This window comes from Cupressus sempervirens, chromosome 2 (assembly GCF_028749045.1).
Source record: "Cupressus sempervirens isolate cs-2001-9-10 chromosome 2, ASM2874904v1, whole genome shotgun sequence".
Classification (NCBI taxonomy): domain Eukaryota; kingdom Viridiplantae; phylum Streptophyta; class Pinopsida; order Cupressales; family Cupressaceae; genus Cupressus; species Cupressus sempervirens.
The window spans coordinates 112,602,871-112,614,723 of record NC_143119.1 but is presented as its reverse complement, the minus strand read 5'-3'; the positions used below and the strand labels follow the sequence as shown (position 1 = coordinate 112,614,723).

Genomic DNA, 11,853 nt, shown 5'->3' with positions numbered 1-11,853 from the left:
ACAATTTTTTGTTGGGTGATGCAAGATTGCGCTTACACCCAGGATTCCTTTACATTAGCTCTCAATCACAAATATAACACAATTGCACACTTTCGTACCTCATTTACTCATCTCATCTTCCATTGCTTCTAAATACTAAATGATTTCATACTTTTATGCAATGCATCAATGTAAAATCGACCCAAGCAAGATTAAGAATATAATTGCAACAATACATTAGAACAACCAATAATATTCAAGGTATGTTGACGAGGACATAACTAATACATAAATAAATAATCTCCAGCATGATATGATCCATAGATTACACTCGTAATCCAAACCAACATGTTAACCAACTAAGTCAACTAGGAATACACCAACGTATATGAAATCTTTTGAATTTGATCACATAGATTAATATGATTCAACAAAAAGAATAAGACCCCGTTAAGAAATAATAATAAGCATCATAAAATACCACAACAACATCATCATCTCTTCTTTTGAATGAATGAATAATTCAACATTGTTCATCATGAAAATCACTTAATAATCTATGTTATAAAACAAAAATAGCTTGCATGTATCAAAATCATGAACCACTCTGGCTAAGGATACATATCCAACTCCTAAGCATGCCACCATGTTAGCGACAATAAATATTGCATAACTGATCTGTACCGATCAAAACACTGCAACATTGCCACAACCAAAAAAGAAGAAGGGCTAATAACCAATTTCCTAGTAAATATATTGTAACTCACATAAATCATAACATTAACGATTCTAATCCAACATAGTCATGTATAAACATCCATGAATCCATCTGCAATTGTACACCATCTCATTGATGATACATAAGTCATATTGGTCCAATCTTCCCACATAATAAACTATCAACTTCGTGAGGAAAAGAAATATGTTGACATCAATGCCAAAACATATAATGCAATATCTTCGACAAAAATTCCAACAACATCCAATAGAATACATACCCAAAACAAGTTGCATTCTTCCAATCAATCTAAACATTGCCATTGGTAAAGTTAACAAAACAAGATGGACATTAAAAATCATTGATCCTGCATTTGACATCAAATGTACATAGAACAAAACAAAAAAGAATGTGGAGTTGGTAAAAATATAAGCATGTAATATATGTGGACAAGTTCAAACCTAAAACAAGTTACATTCTAGCAATCAAACATTAAGACTAGTAAAGTTAACAAAACAAAATGCACATAAAAATGATTGATCCTTCTTTCCACATCAAAATGTACAATTAACAAAACAAAAAAGGATGTGAAGTTAGTAAAAATGTTAGAATGTAATATAGAAGGGAACAAAACTAAGGATCAATACACAAAAGAATTGAAAAAATAAAAATAAAATTAACATTGACATTAAATAAATAATACAAAGTACAATATGAGAAGTATGTAAAATTATAAACACACTTTGGAATGAAGCTTCACTTCTTTATGCTTTGTGACATCTACCTTTTTTTTGGCTCTTAAGTGGATGTTGAATGACTTGAATGAGAAGAATGATTTTGTTTCAAGCTACTTGCATGTCATGTATTTAAATTTGGTACTCTTGTAAATTTGACTTTCTTGGTGTCACTTGCAAGAACTCAATCGATTGTTGCATTTATCCCGAATTTGATGGTCTTTGAGCACCAATTGGTGGCCTTACATATATTATTTTTCTCTTAACATGTGGTTTAATGCTAATACAACCACAAGCTGTACACTTGAGGTGACATGAAGGAGCAACATAGTTGGAATGATGAGACCTGGGTTGATGACAAATGACTTATGGTGGTAACATATTTGCAAGCACTATTGGTCATAATGTTTAGATTGCATCACTAGATTGCAACTTGTTTTGGGTTTGTACTTGTCTACTCTAGATGACAATGTTTACACATTACTCTCATTTGTAGCTTAGGTGACCAACCACATAAACCTAGAAATTGATGACATGTGATATTTTGGCATTGGATTTATCTTGAATTAGATTTGAGAGTGATTTTGTACTGAAGACCTAGTATTTGCATCAATAGCTTTCAATAATATGGGCACATTGAATACTCAACAAGACAAGGATGATTTTGTTTATTTCTTGCATAAATAAAAATTATTTATTAACCATCATATGCACATTTCGTATGCTATTACTTGGTTTGAATTCAATTCTATATGTTTTAACTATTTATGAGGTACATTGTGACAATCAAGTCCACAAATATGAGGTCCCAACATATGCAACACCATATCACCTATTTGATCATCTATACTATTCAAAGAGAATATGAAACACAATATCTTAAACATTAATAATAATTAAAATTGTTCACACAACATATACACAATATCTTCTCAATTATGATGAAATCATCATGATGTTTACTTACCTATAGATGGAAGAATAAAGCGAAGCACAAAAGCACAACCCACTACTGTCACACTTGAATTTTGCGGATGTTTTACACTCATATATCCCCGAACACTAGCATATATCCCCGAACACTAGCAGATATATGCCCTAAAACCCTAGCTCTCCTGTAAAAACCCTAACATATTTGCTATATCATGCGATTTAGACGAACAGTCCAGTGTTTTTGATAGGGAAATAGGGTTTTAGGTTTTAGGTTTTAGTACATGTCACTGGGTGGGTTGTTTCCGAGCTAGTGTTCGGGGATATATAGGTTAGAGTAGAAAACATCCGCAACCCGCAACCGGTAGAGAAATCTAGTGATAATGAGGCCGCCAAGAGGTCTACATTTTGCAAATTTATCCTGCATAATGTCTTCCTTTCGAGCTATCGAGCTGGAAATTCGTGCAATATTTGAAATTCTATGTTTTTATTTTGGTTTCAGGAGGTGGGCGTGGAGGTTTCAGAGGCGGACGTAGCAGTGATGGCGGTGGACGAGGCGGCGGTCGTTTTGGTGGCGGAGGAAGAGGTGGATTTGGTGGCAGAGGAGGAGGTGGATTTGGTGGCAGAGGAGGAGGTGGAGGCCGTGGAGGTGACCGTGGTAGAGGAGGCCGAGGCGGTGGAAGGGGTGGTCGTGGCGGCAGAGGAGGTGGGATGAAGGGCGGTGCGAAAGTGGTGATCGAGCCACACCGTCACGAAGGGGTTTTCATTGCCAAGGCCAAGGAAGATGCCCTGGTCACCAAGAATATGGTTTCTGGAGAAAGTGTCTATGGAGAAAAGCGAATTAGTGTCCAGGTGGGTTTTTGTTTTCCTGAAAATTTCTAATGATTGAGAGAAGGTTTGAGTGAAATGACGTTGAAACACATTTAAGGAAGATAGTTGTAAAGGAAATCAGTTATTATATAAAACTGATATCTTTGACAGCGTTTTTTTAATTAAGGGTAGTAATTTTGAGGACTTCGTGTTTATGATCGTAAGCTGTGTCCTGGTAGATTGCATTTAGCTATTTCCGTAATTTGTTTCTTCGACAAGTATGAATTTATACTTTCGATACATAAAATGCTATGGTTCAGGCGTCATGTCTTTTTTCTTCAGTTTATACGAGGTTTTATTGCTTGATTCTTTGATAAGTGTGAGTTCCTTTTAATTATAAAGAACCGGGGTGAAGAGTTGATTGCCAAGTAAATCGGATGTAACTCGTAATACTATAACTTTCTTTAGGCACTCAACTTGATCTCCTCACTGTAATCTTATTGCACGCATAGTTTCTCACTTTATCTACATCATATCTACTTTAGATTGTCTAAAGCTGCTTATTTTGATAAGTAAAGGGTACATCGTGCCTCTCGATGCTTGATTTGATTGAACTTACTTCTAAATCACTTTCCAAACTTTTACATCATGACTTTCCTTCAAAGTATCATTGGCAACTTATTTTACGTTCCAAGCACTGTTTTCATACATTACAGCAGTCTTTGGGCATCCTTTACAACGCTGCTGTGACTTCAACATTGCACGTCACTGTGTTTTTTGACATATAGCAGTGTTACTCACTGTCTCGAACACAGTGTTTTACAGGTGCAGATGTTTTGTCTCTTTCATGCTCCATTTGCTCTTTATTGTCTTCTTATCATCAACAATATCAATCACTGCATGTGCTCGTGGTTTACTACTGGTTTGACAGTGTTGAATACTGATTCTATGTTCCATTTTATGGGCTTTGCATGTGGCATTGTCTTAACTACATTGAGGCAGTCACTAGCAATATATTTGGTTTTGCTTGACAATGCCTATCTCTGTCATTCCCACAGGTCTCTACTGCTTTTATTATAACATTATTGTTGTGCTCTCTTTGTTCAAGGCATTCATATCTTTTGATCTCTCTTTGAAGATCATTGAAGTTCATGGTTCTGTAACCTATATTGATATTGTTTATTTGATTATTTCCTTTGCCTTGTCACTAACTGTGAAAACTTGCTTGCACTTTTCATGTATGCTGCTTTCTAGTTATCGGATTATAGTTCATGCTTCACATTTTGTCAACATTCTTCATTTCATCTTTCATCCTTTGAAGGCATAGAACTACGCAAGCTTCAGAAAATAAAACACACGAGAGAAGGGAATGTCCTTTACATGGACAAGCTTTGAAAACTTTCACTATATTTGAAATGAGCTTTCAAAACATTCACCATCTTTGATATGAGCATCACTACTATCTTTGAAGGTCCTAACTTGTGTGCTCAGCTCAACTAATGCATTAGGATGACTTTCAAACTAGAACTCTGGGTTTTCCATCCTCTGTTCTTTTGGCTGCTCACTGTGCACTTCAAAAGTGTCTATAATCTCTAGCACATCATAACAGTCTGGTTATGACATCTTTGTTATTGAACCTCTGATCTTGGTAATATTGATAAGATTTTTTGGTTCTTATCCTTAAAAGTGATAAGATCTGTCTTACAAGATGACAATGTCTCTCTGATCATGACAACACGTTGATCATCTCTCTTTTCCTCACACCAGTGTCTTTCACTGTTTGTTTAACAGAGTTTTTTTCTAGACATGCCTGAGATTTATAATTGAAGCTTCCACTTGAGCAAAAATGACAGATGAACAAGATTATCAGTATAATCTGTATGGTAATAAAAATGCATACAACAACAGCTGTCATCCAATTCATAGGACAGGCCAGCAAGTCATGAGAAGAAATATTAAGCCAAAACAGATATATTGAAGAATAGTGGGTATTGAGGATCTGATGATAGCAGTCTTTGGTATCAATGTTAGCTTAGATGTGGTTTGCAGATTAAATCCATACCAACAGTTAGATTAAACCCATACTGAGTTAGATTAAACCAGGTTTGTTCCCTAGATGTGGGTTGCAGATTGATGTGGGCTTGTTTTGTCATTTTATCTGATGTTTATTGGCATGCATGTTTGTCTGCAGAATGATGATGGAACTAAGACAGAATATAGAATATGGAATCCATTTCGTTCAAAGTTGGCTGCTGCCATTCTTGGTGGTGTTGATAACATCTGGATTGTGAGTGAAGTAATTCAATTGTGATTATTGCTGGATTTTAATGATTTTGTATTATTTTGATTGAATGAGCAATGCTTTGATTTTATTTTGGTTTGTAGAAACCAGGAACACATGTACTATATCTGGGGGCTGCATCTGGAACAACTGTCTCTCATGTTTCTGACATTGTAGGCCCAGTAAGTTCCATGTTTACCTTTTCTTGTTATACTTTCTGTAAACTTGGTTGTGTATAGTTGTTTTGAAATTTTCATTTTATACTTTTTGGTATTTTGAGAATAAGTTTCATGTATACCTTTTCTTGTTATACATTCTCCTAACTTGTTTGTGTATAGTTCCTTTGATATTTTCTTTTTATATTATTGATATTTTCAGGATACTTTGTTATGATCTGTCTTTTGTTTGTGTGTGAAAATGTTTGTTCCTGTATTGTTTCCATTATAGTCAAATAACATTTTGGATAATATTGATAGTTGCATGCATTGTTTCATTCATATTCTTTTTATATTATTGATATTTTGAGGATACCTTGTTATGATCTGTCTTTTGTTTGCGTGTGTGAAAGTGTTTGTTACTGTATTGTTTCCATTATGGTCAAATAATATTTTGGATAATATTGATAGTTGCATGCACTATTTCATTCATTTGTTTCTTCATGGTTTATGCTTTGGTAAGTTTTAGGTGCCTTTTTGTAACCCTACATGTTCTATTATGCATTTTGTGTTGGCTTTGTGTGTGATGGTGGGAGGAAGTGATATTATAAATTTCTTGTTGCCTGTGCAGTAAAAGTGTGAGGTTAGTATTCTTTTTGTAAGGGATTTTATGACAGGATAGTATGTTTTTGATGGTTACTGTCTTGCTGGCTACTAGACTGGCATTGTGTATGCAGTTGAATTTTCACACAGAAGTGGACGAGATTTGGTAAACATGGCAAAGAAACGAACAAATGTGATACCTATTATTGAAGATGCACGGCATCCTGCTCGTTATAGGATGCTTGTTGGTATGGTTGATGTTATTTTTGCTGATGTTGCCCAGCCAGACCAGGTACTCACCTTTAGTCCTTATTTAATGATTATATCGTGGTTCTCAATAAATGACATTTGCTAGGCTTACCCTTGTGACATTATGGTTTTGCCATGAGTTTCACACGCATGGTAACTGATTAGCTATTTGTGTGTACATATGGTTTTACCATTCTGTGGTGAGTTTAGATGTCATAAATCTCAATTGTGTACTGTGAGATTGTCACCTGGCAATCTTATATGCTGTTTTATTTGGGAGTACTTGTGTTGTAGTGTGTTTTATGTCAATCTTTTGATCTTTCAACTTTGTCCATGATTTTTGGTAAGTGAAATATGACGTGCCTTGATCAGCTGTGTACTTTTTGATATTTTTATGGTGTAAATATTTTGTTTTTTCAACTGTATGTTATTGGCATTGTAATAAGTAAATCGCTGTTCTCACTAATTGTATGAGTTTGTGTGCATGTAGAATAATCATTCTGTTTTGATATAGATGACATATCTTATTTATATCTGAAAGTTTATCTCCCAGCTCCATCTCTGCTGCTTTTGGGAGTGCTAGAGTTGCCTTGTGATACTCTATGATATTGCATTTGGATGACAGCAATTACAATTTTTTGATAATGATTTTTCTGTGTTCTTGATATATTGCTGTTGTAAATATTTTGGTTTTTAAACTGTGTTGATCACACAATAGTAAGTGAAGGATGATATACTCGGATTCCCCTTCAAGACATTGTGGATGATGTCACCCGAGTTTTCTGACACTTCCAGTAACATTTTATTACCAAGTATGGAGTCATTTATAATTGGTGTCATTTTTTCTTGTTAACCATGTTTTAGATAAATATTGAGAGTTCTGCTTCCTGAAGATTTTTTTGTTGGGAGTTTTTACAATGTAGTATACACAAATCTTTAGTGTTGCTTGTCATTCTCAATGTGCTTACAAATATGCTACATCTATATATGGTGAGATTTACTCAGATCCCCTTTAAGGATTTTAAGGAATACGAAAATATCTTGTGCTGTTTCAAGTTGTAGACCTCTCTTACAGGTGCATTCAATTTTGGTCTATATTTTCCACCAGCACACAATGGCAATAAATTATAGTAATATTCAAGCAATTGACTAGATTTACTCGGATTCCCCTTCACTACTTGAATGGGTGATCATATATAAGTTTTGATGCTCGGGCTGTGATAGGATTATACAGCACTTGCATTTCAGAATGTCAGTTTTTTTATTTGTGTTTTTCAACAGGCAAAATGTTCTCTGTACAATAGCATAATTATCCATGTGCTAGTAATACAGAAGCAGATGATGAGATGAACTCGGATTCCCCTTCTTAACTTATTTATGATGTGATAAGAGTTTCTGATGCTTTCGGTTCTATGGGCTATGTTAGTGATATTCAAGCAATTGAGAAAATTTTCTCGGATTCCCTTTCTACTTGAATGGATGATGATATGCGAGTTTTTTATGCTTGGTCTGTGATTGGATTATACATCATTTGCATATCAGAATGCCAGTTTTTTACTTTTATGATGTTATATAAGTTTTTGATGCTCGGGCTTTGATAAGATTGTACAGTACTTGCATATCAGAATGTCAGTTTTTTTATTTATGTTTTTCAACAGGCAAATTTTTCTCTGTACATAAGCATAATTATCCATGTGCCAGTAATACACAAGCAGATGATGAGATGAACTCGGATTCCCCTTCTTAACTTATTTATGATGCGATTAGAGTTTCTGATGCTTTTGGTTCTATGCGCTAAGGATGTTAGTGATATCAAGCAATTGAGAAGATTTACTCAGATTCCCCTTCTACTTGAATGGGTGATGATATGCGAGTTTTTGATGCTTGGTATGTGATTGGATTATACATCATTTGCATATCAGAATGCCAGTTTTTTACTTGTGTTTTTCAACAGGCAAAATGTTCCCTGTACTGTAACATAATTATTTACACAAAATTATTTATGTGCTAGTAATATTCAAGCAGATGATGAGATGAACTCGGATTCTCTTTCTGGACATACATATGATGCCATTAGGGTCCGTTTGGTTCCTGGAAGATGACAGGAATTGGCTTTTTCAAAATCTGGATTTGAAAATTTGTGTGTTTGTTTGATATTTGGATTCTATGGCCAAGAATTGTATATATTTTTGCTCCATATGCTGTAATTAGTTTTTCATTTTTATTCTGTTCTATTTGAGTCAATATTGATTGTTCTGGCTTTTGAGGCATCTTTATTTTGCTTACTCTTCCATCAGGATTTAATGCGTTTGGCATTAGTGTCTTATTTTTATGTACATGTGTGCTATAATTTTTGCGATCCTTTTTTGGTTAAGTTAATCTAAAATACAATTTACAGGAATTGGCTTTTTCAAAATCTGGATTTGAAAATTTGTGTGTTTGTTTGATATTTGGATTCTATGGCCAAGAATTGTATATATTTTTGCTCCATATGCTGTAATTAGTTTTTCATTTTTATTCTGTTCTATTTGAGTCAATATTGATTGTTCAGGCTTTTGAGGCATCTTTATTTTGCTTACTCTTCCATCAGGATTTAATGCGTTTGGCATTAGTGTCTTATTTTTATGTACATGTGTGCTATAATTTTTGCGATCCTTTTTTGATTAAGTTAATCTAAAATACAATTTACATAGACAGCATTCTATTAAGTGTTTGGTTTTGGGATAAATAGTAGTAATTAATTACATATGGAATGTCTGTGCCTGATTTAAAATCTTTTTGTTACTGGTGAATTGTTCTTCCAAAAAATTGAACTTTGTTTGCAAGGCAATTAGAGGCAATTGTTAGATGTTAGTTGGTTTGTTGACGAGGCTGGTATATTGCCTCACTAGTGTTATGTCATTCTGTTTTAAAATAGTCATTACGTTGCTGTGTAGTCCAGTGAATTGTTTTTCGAAAAAATTGAACTTTGTTTGCAAGGCAATTAGAGGCAATTGTTAGATGTTAGTGGGTTTGTTGACGATGCTGGTATATTGCTCCACTGGTGTTATTTCATTCTGTTTTAAAATATTGTCATCACGTTGCTGTGTAGTTCAGTGGAATGGAAACTAGTGCACTGATTTAATTTGCCTTGTTGATTTAGGCACGTATTGTTGCATTGAATGCACATCATTTCTTGAAAAATGGAGGGCATTTTGTAATATCTATCAAGGTATGCTATACACACCCATCATTTTGGTTTTTTAAATGTATTAAAGGGAAGTTGGATGATACTTTTGATGCTGGTTTTAATGCTTACATTTTTTTGCAGGCAAATTGCATCGACTCTACCGTTCCAGCAGAGGCAGTGTTTGCCCAGGAAGTCAAAAAGTTGCAGAAGGAACAGTTCAAGCCATCCGAGCAGGTGACACTAGAACCATTTGAAAGAGATCATGCTTGTGTTGTAGGTGGATATAGGGTGCCAAAGAAGCAAAAGGCAGCTGGCGCTGCTTAAAATTGTTTGATTATAAAGTGGAATGAATACCTTGAGGATGTTTTGGTTGTAATATTTGTAATACTGTCAATTTTGTGCAAGGCTTTAAGTCTGCATTATATGATATTTTATCCTAATATTTAATTTCGAAGTCAATTTTGTTCTGTGATTTTCAATAACTGTGCAGGGAGGTTCGATTTAAAAATTTATGGTCAGTTTCCAGTTATAATTAATGTACACAGAAAATGCATTTCTTGGTTTTATCTTTTAGTTGATCACTTTTTTGTGGTTGTCTTATATCTATTCTATTTTGTTGATGTCATTTGTGTCTATCTTATTGAGGTGAGAAATTCTCTTCACTTAACACATTGGAAACTTGTGCAGAAAATGAATCTGAATTTTGTAGATTTATCAGTGTTGTACTACCCTAATGGACAATCATTACGACTTCAACCTTTTGCAGAAATGTTCTTGCATTACTTGGAAGTAATTTGCTCATGTTGTGATTTCTGCTGCTGCTTTCTTTTAAGGAGTTTTTTTTTTGGTTTGAAAGGTTTTGCTTCTAGATTGGAGGATGATGCTGATTTGAATCTCCTAGGAGTGATTTAGTTGACAAATTACAAGCAGCTAAGTGATTTGTCAATGTAATCTAATCTTTGTGTCTAGGCCGGTGATGGATTGTGGGGCTTTGAAAGTAATTTGCTTGTGTTCTGATTTCTGCTGCAGAATAGAGAAATTATTAGATGAAATGAAATATTTAACTTGATTTTTTTTGGGTATAAAGTTCTCTTTTGATAGTGTGTATGGTAAGACCTGAAGTAAAGCTGATATTGATATAGCTTCAACTAGGTAAAATTTTTAAGTTATATTGTGTTGGTAAACATATTTGTCACTATGAAAAGTAAAGATGTAATTTTAATTTTAAAATTAAGATGTATTTTAATTTTGAAAGATATGAAGAAAGCTATGAAAATGAATGCACCGAACGACTTTCAAGCCTTCAGAAATTAACTTCAGTTTTAATAAGTATTGATCAAGAACTATGCTTGAAGCTAGCATTTGCTCTCAAGAACTATGCATGAAGCTAGCATTTGCACAATATTGTGAAAATGTTAATAAAGACCAAAATCAACATCTGAACAGTTCAGACCAAAATTAACACCCAAACAGTTCAGATTTTGTAAAACAGATAACTCAAAATGTACTTTCTTTTATTTGTTAGCAACAATTGTAAAAAAAAACTCAAAATGTACTTTCTTCTAGTTTTTAGCACCAAGAACTTAAGAAACTTGCTAATTATAAGAGCAAGAATTGTACACACTTTCCAAATATGCTTTGCCATCAAAACATAAGTGTCTCCTATCTCTAAATCCAAAAAGTCCTCTATTATCTACGCTATTCATGAATTTATAGTCTATTTTAGCATAACCACCTTTTTGGGTTCATAACTACTCAAAAAGTTTGGACTACTCTAAAGATGGTGACTTAACTTTCAATGCATAACCATAGCTAAGAAAAAGTTAAGGTATTGCCCAAAATAAAAAATGATTTTAAAGTTGACCTCTTTACAAAATACACAAAAGTTTGAGACAACTTTAGACGTTCATATTTTAAATTTCAATTGTGATCATTGATATGACCGTGCTTGCTCTTTGATAGGTGCTATGAGCTGAGTCAAATTCGCCCTCTATGATCTTAGTGATTTGATTATTTGAGCCAAAGCTTCCAAGACAAGAGTCTATTTCCATTGAGAGAGCTCAATCTCATCGTGATGTCAGCATTTGAACATTATTTATTGCCAACCTCAGTGCTGATTTCAAATTCAATGCTTTCCAAAATGGAAAGTATGGTTTGTGTTAGGAATACCTTCCACAATTGGTGGTATACTCCCCAAGGTTTTTCTTTTCAATTGTTTGCAAGCG

General features: G+C 34.0%; 1 protein-coding gene and 6 non-coding genes across 7 annotated transcripts; all 7 read left to right on the top strand.

Moving 5' to 3' along the window:
• Window positions 1–2,601: 2,601 nt before the first annotated feature.
• Window positions 2,602–10,110, top strand: LOC149571277 (rRNA 2'-O-methyltransferase fibrillarin 1-like). Its single transcript, XM_089812838.1, has 7 exons — window positions 2,602–2,760; window positions 2,864–3,213; window positions 5,363–5,458; window positions 5,557–5,634; window positions 6,326–6,502; window positions 9,602–9,670; window positions 9,770–10,110. Exons 1-7 carry the CDS (start codon window positions 2,745–2,747, stop codon window positions 9,950–9,952), a joined length of 969 nt encoding a protein of 322 aa, XP_089668964.1. The 5' UTR covers window positions 2,602–2,744; the 3' UTR covers window positions 9,953–10,110.
• Window positions 7,179–7,249, top strand: LOC149571283 (small nucleolar RNA snoR60). Its single transcript, XR_016361112.1, has one exon. It is a non-coding gene; the product is annotated as a small nucleolar RNA snoR60 (small nucleolar RNA).
• LOC149571282 (small nucleolar RNA snoR60) lies at window positions 7,599–7,670 on the top strand. Its single transcript, XR_016361115.1, has one exon. It is a non-coding gene; the product is annotated as a small nucleolar RNA snoR60 (small nucleolar RNA).
• LOC149571281 (small nucleolar RNA snoR60) lies at window positions 7,792–7,862 on the top strand. Its single transcript, XR_016361114.1, has one exon. It is a non-coding gene; the product is annotated as a small nucleolar RNA snoR60 (small nucleolar RNA).
• LOC149571280 (small nucleolar RNA snoR60) lies at window positions 7,894–7,964 on the top strand. The gene has a single exon (XR_016361118.1). It is a non-coding gene; the product is annotated as a small nucleolar RNA snoR60 (small nucleolar RNA).
• Window positions 8,169–8,239, top strand: LOC149571279 (small nucleolar RNA snoR60). The gene has a single exon (XR_016361113.1). It is a non-coding gene; the product is annotated as a small nucleolar RNA snoR60 (small nucleolar RNA).
• Window positions 8,274–8,344, top strand: LOC149571278 (small nucleolar RNA snoR60). Its single transcript, XR_016361117.1, has one exon. It is a non-coding gene; the product is annotated as a small nucleolar RNA snoR60 (small nucleolar RNA).
• Window positions 10,111–11,853: the final 1,743 nt, after the last annotated feature.

Bases quoted from the DNA above. Each gene is read 5' to 3' on its own strand.
- LOC149571277 (XM_089812838.1), top strand. The intron at 6,503-9,601 runs GTACTCACCTTT...TTGTTGATTTAG, and splicing joins ATGTTGCCCAGCCAGACCAG to GCACGTATTGTTGCATTGAA. The intron at 9,671-9,769 runs GTATGCTATACA...ATTTTTTTGCAG, and splicing joins ATTTTGTAATATCTATCAAG to GCAAATTGCATCGACTCTAC.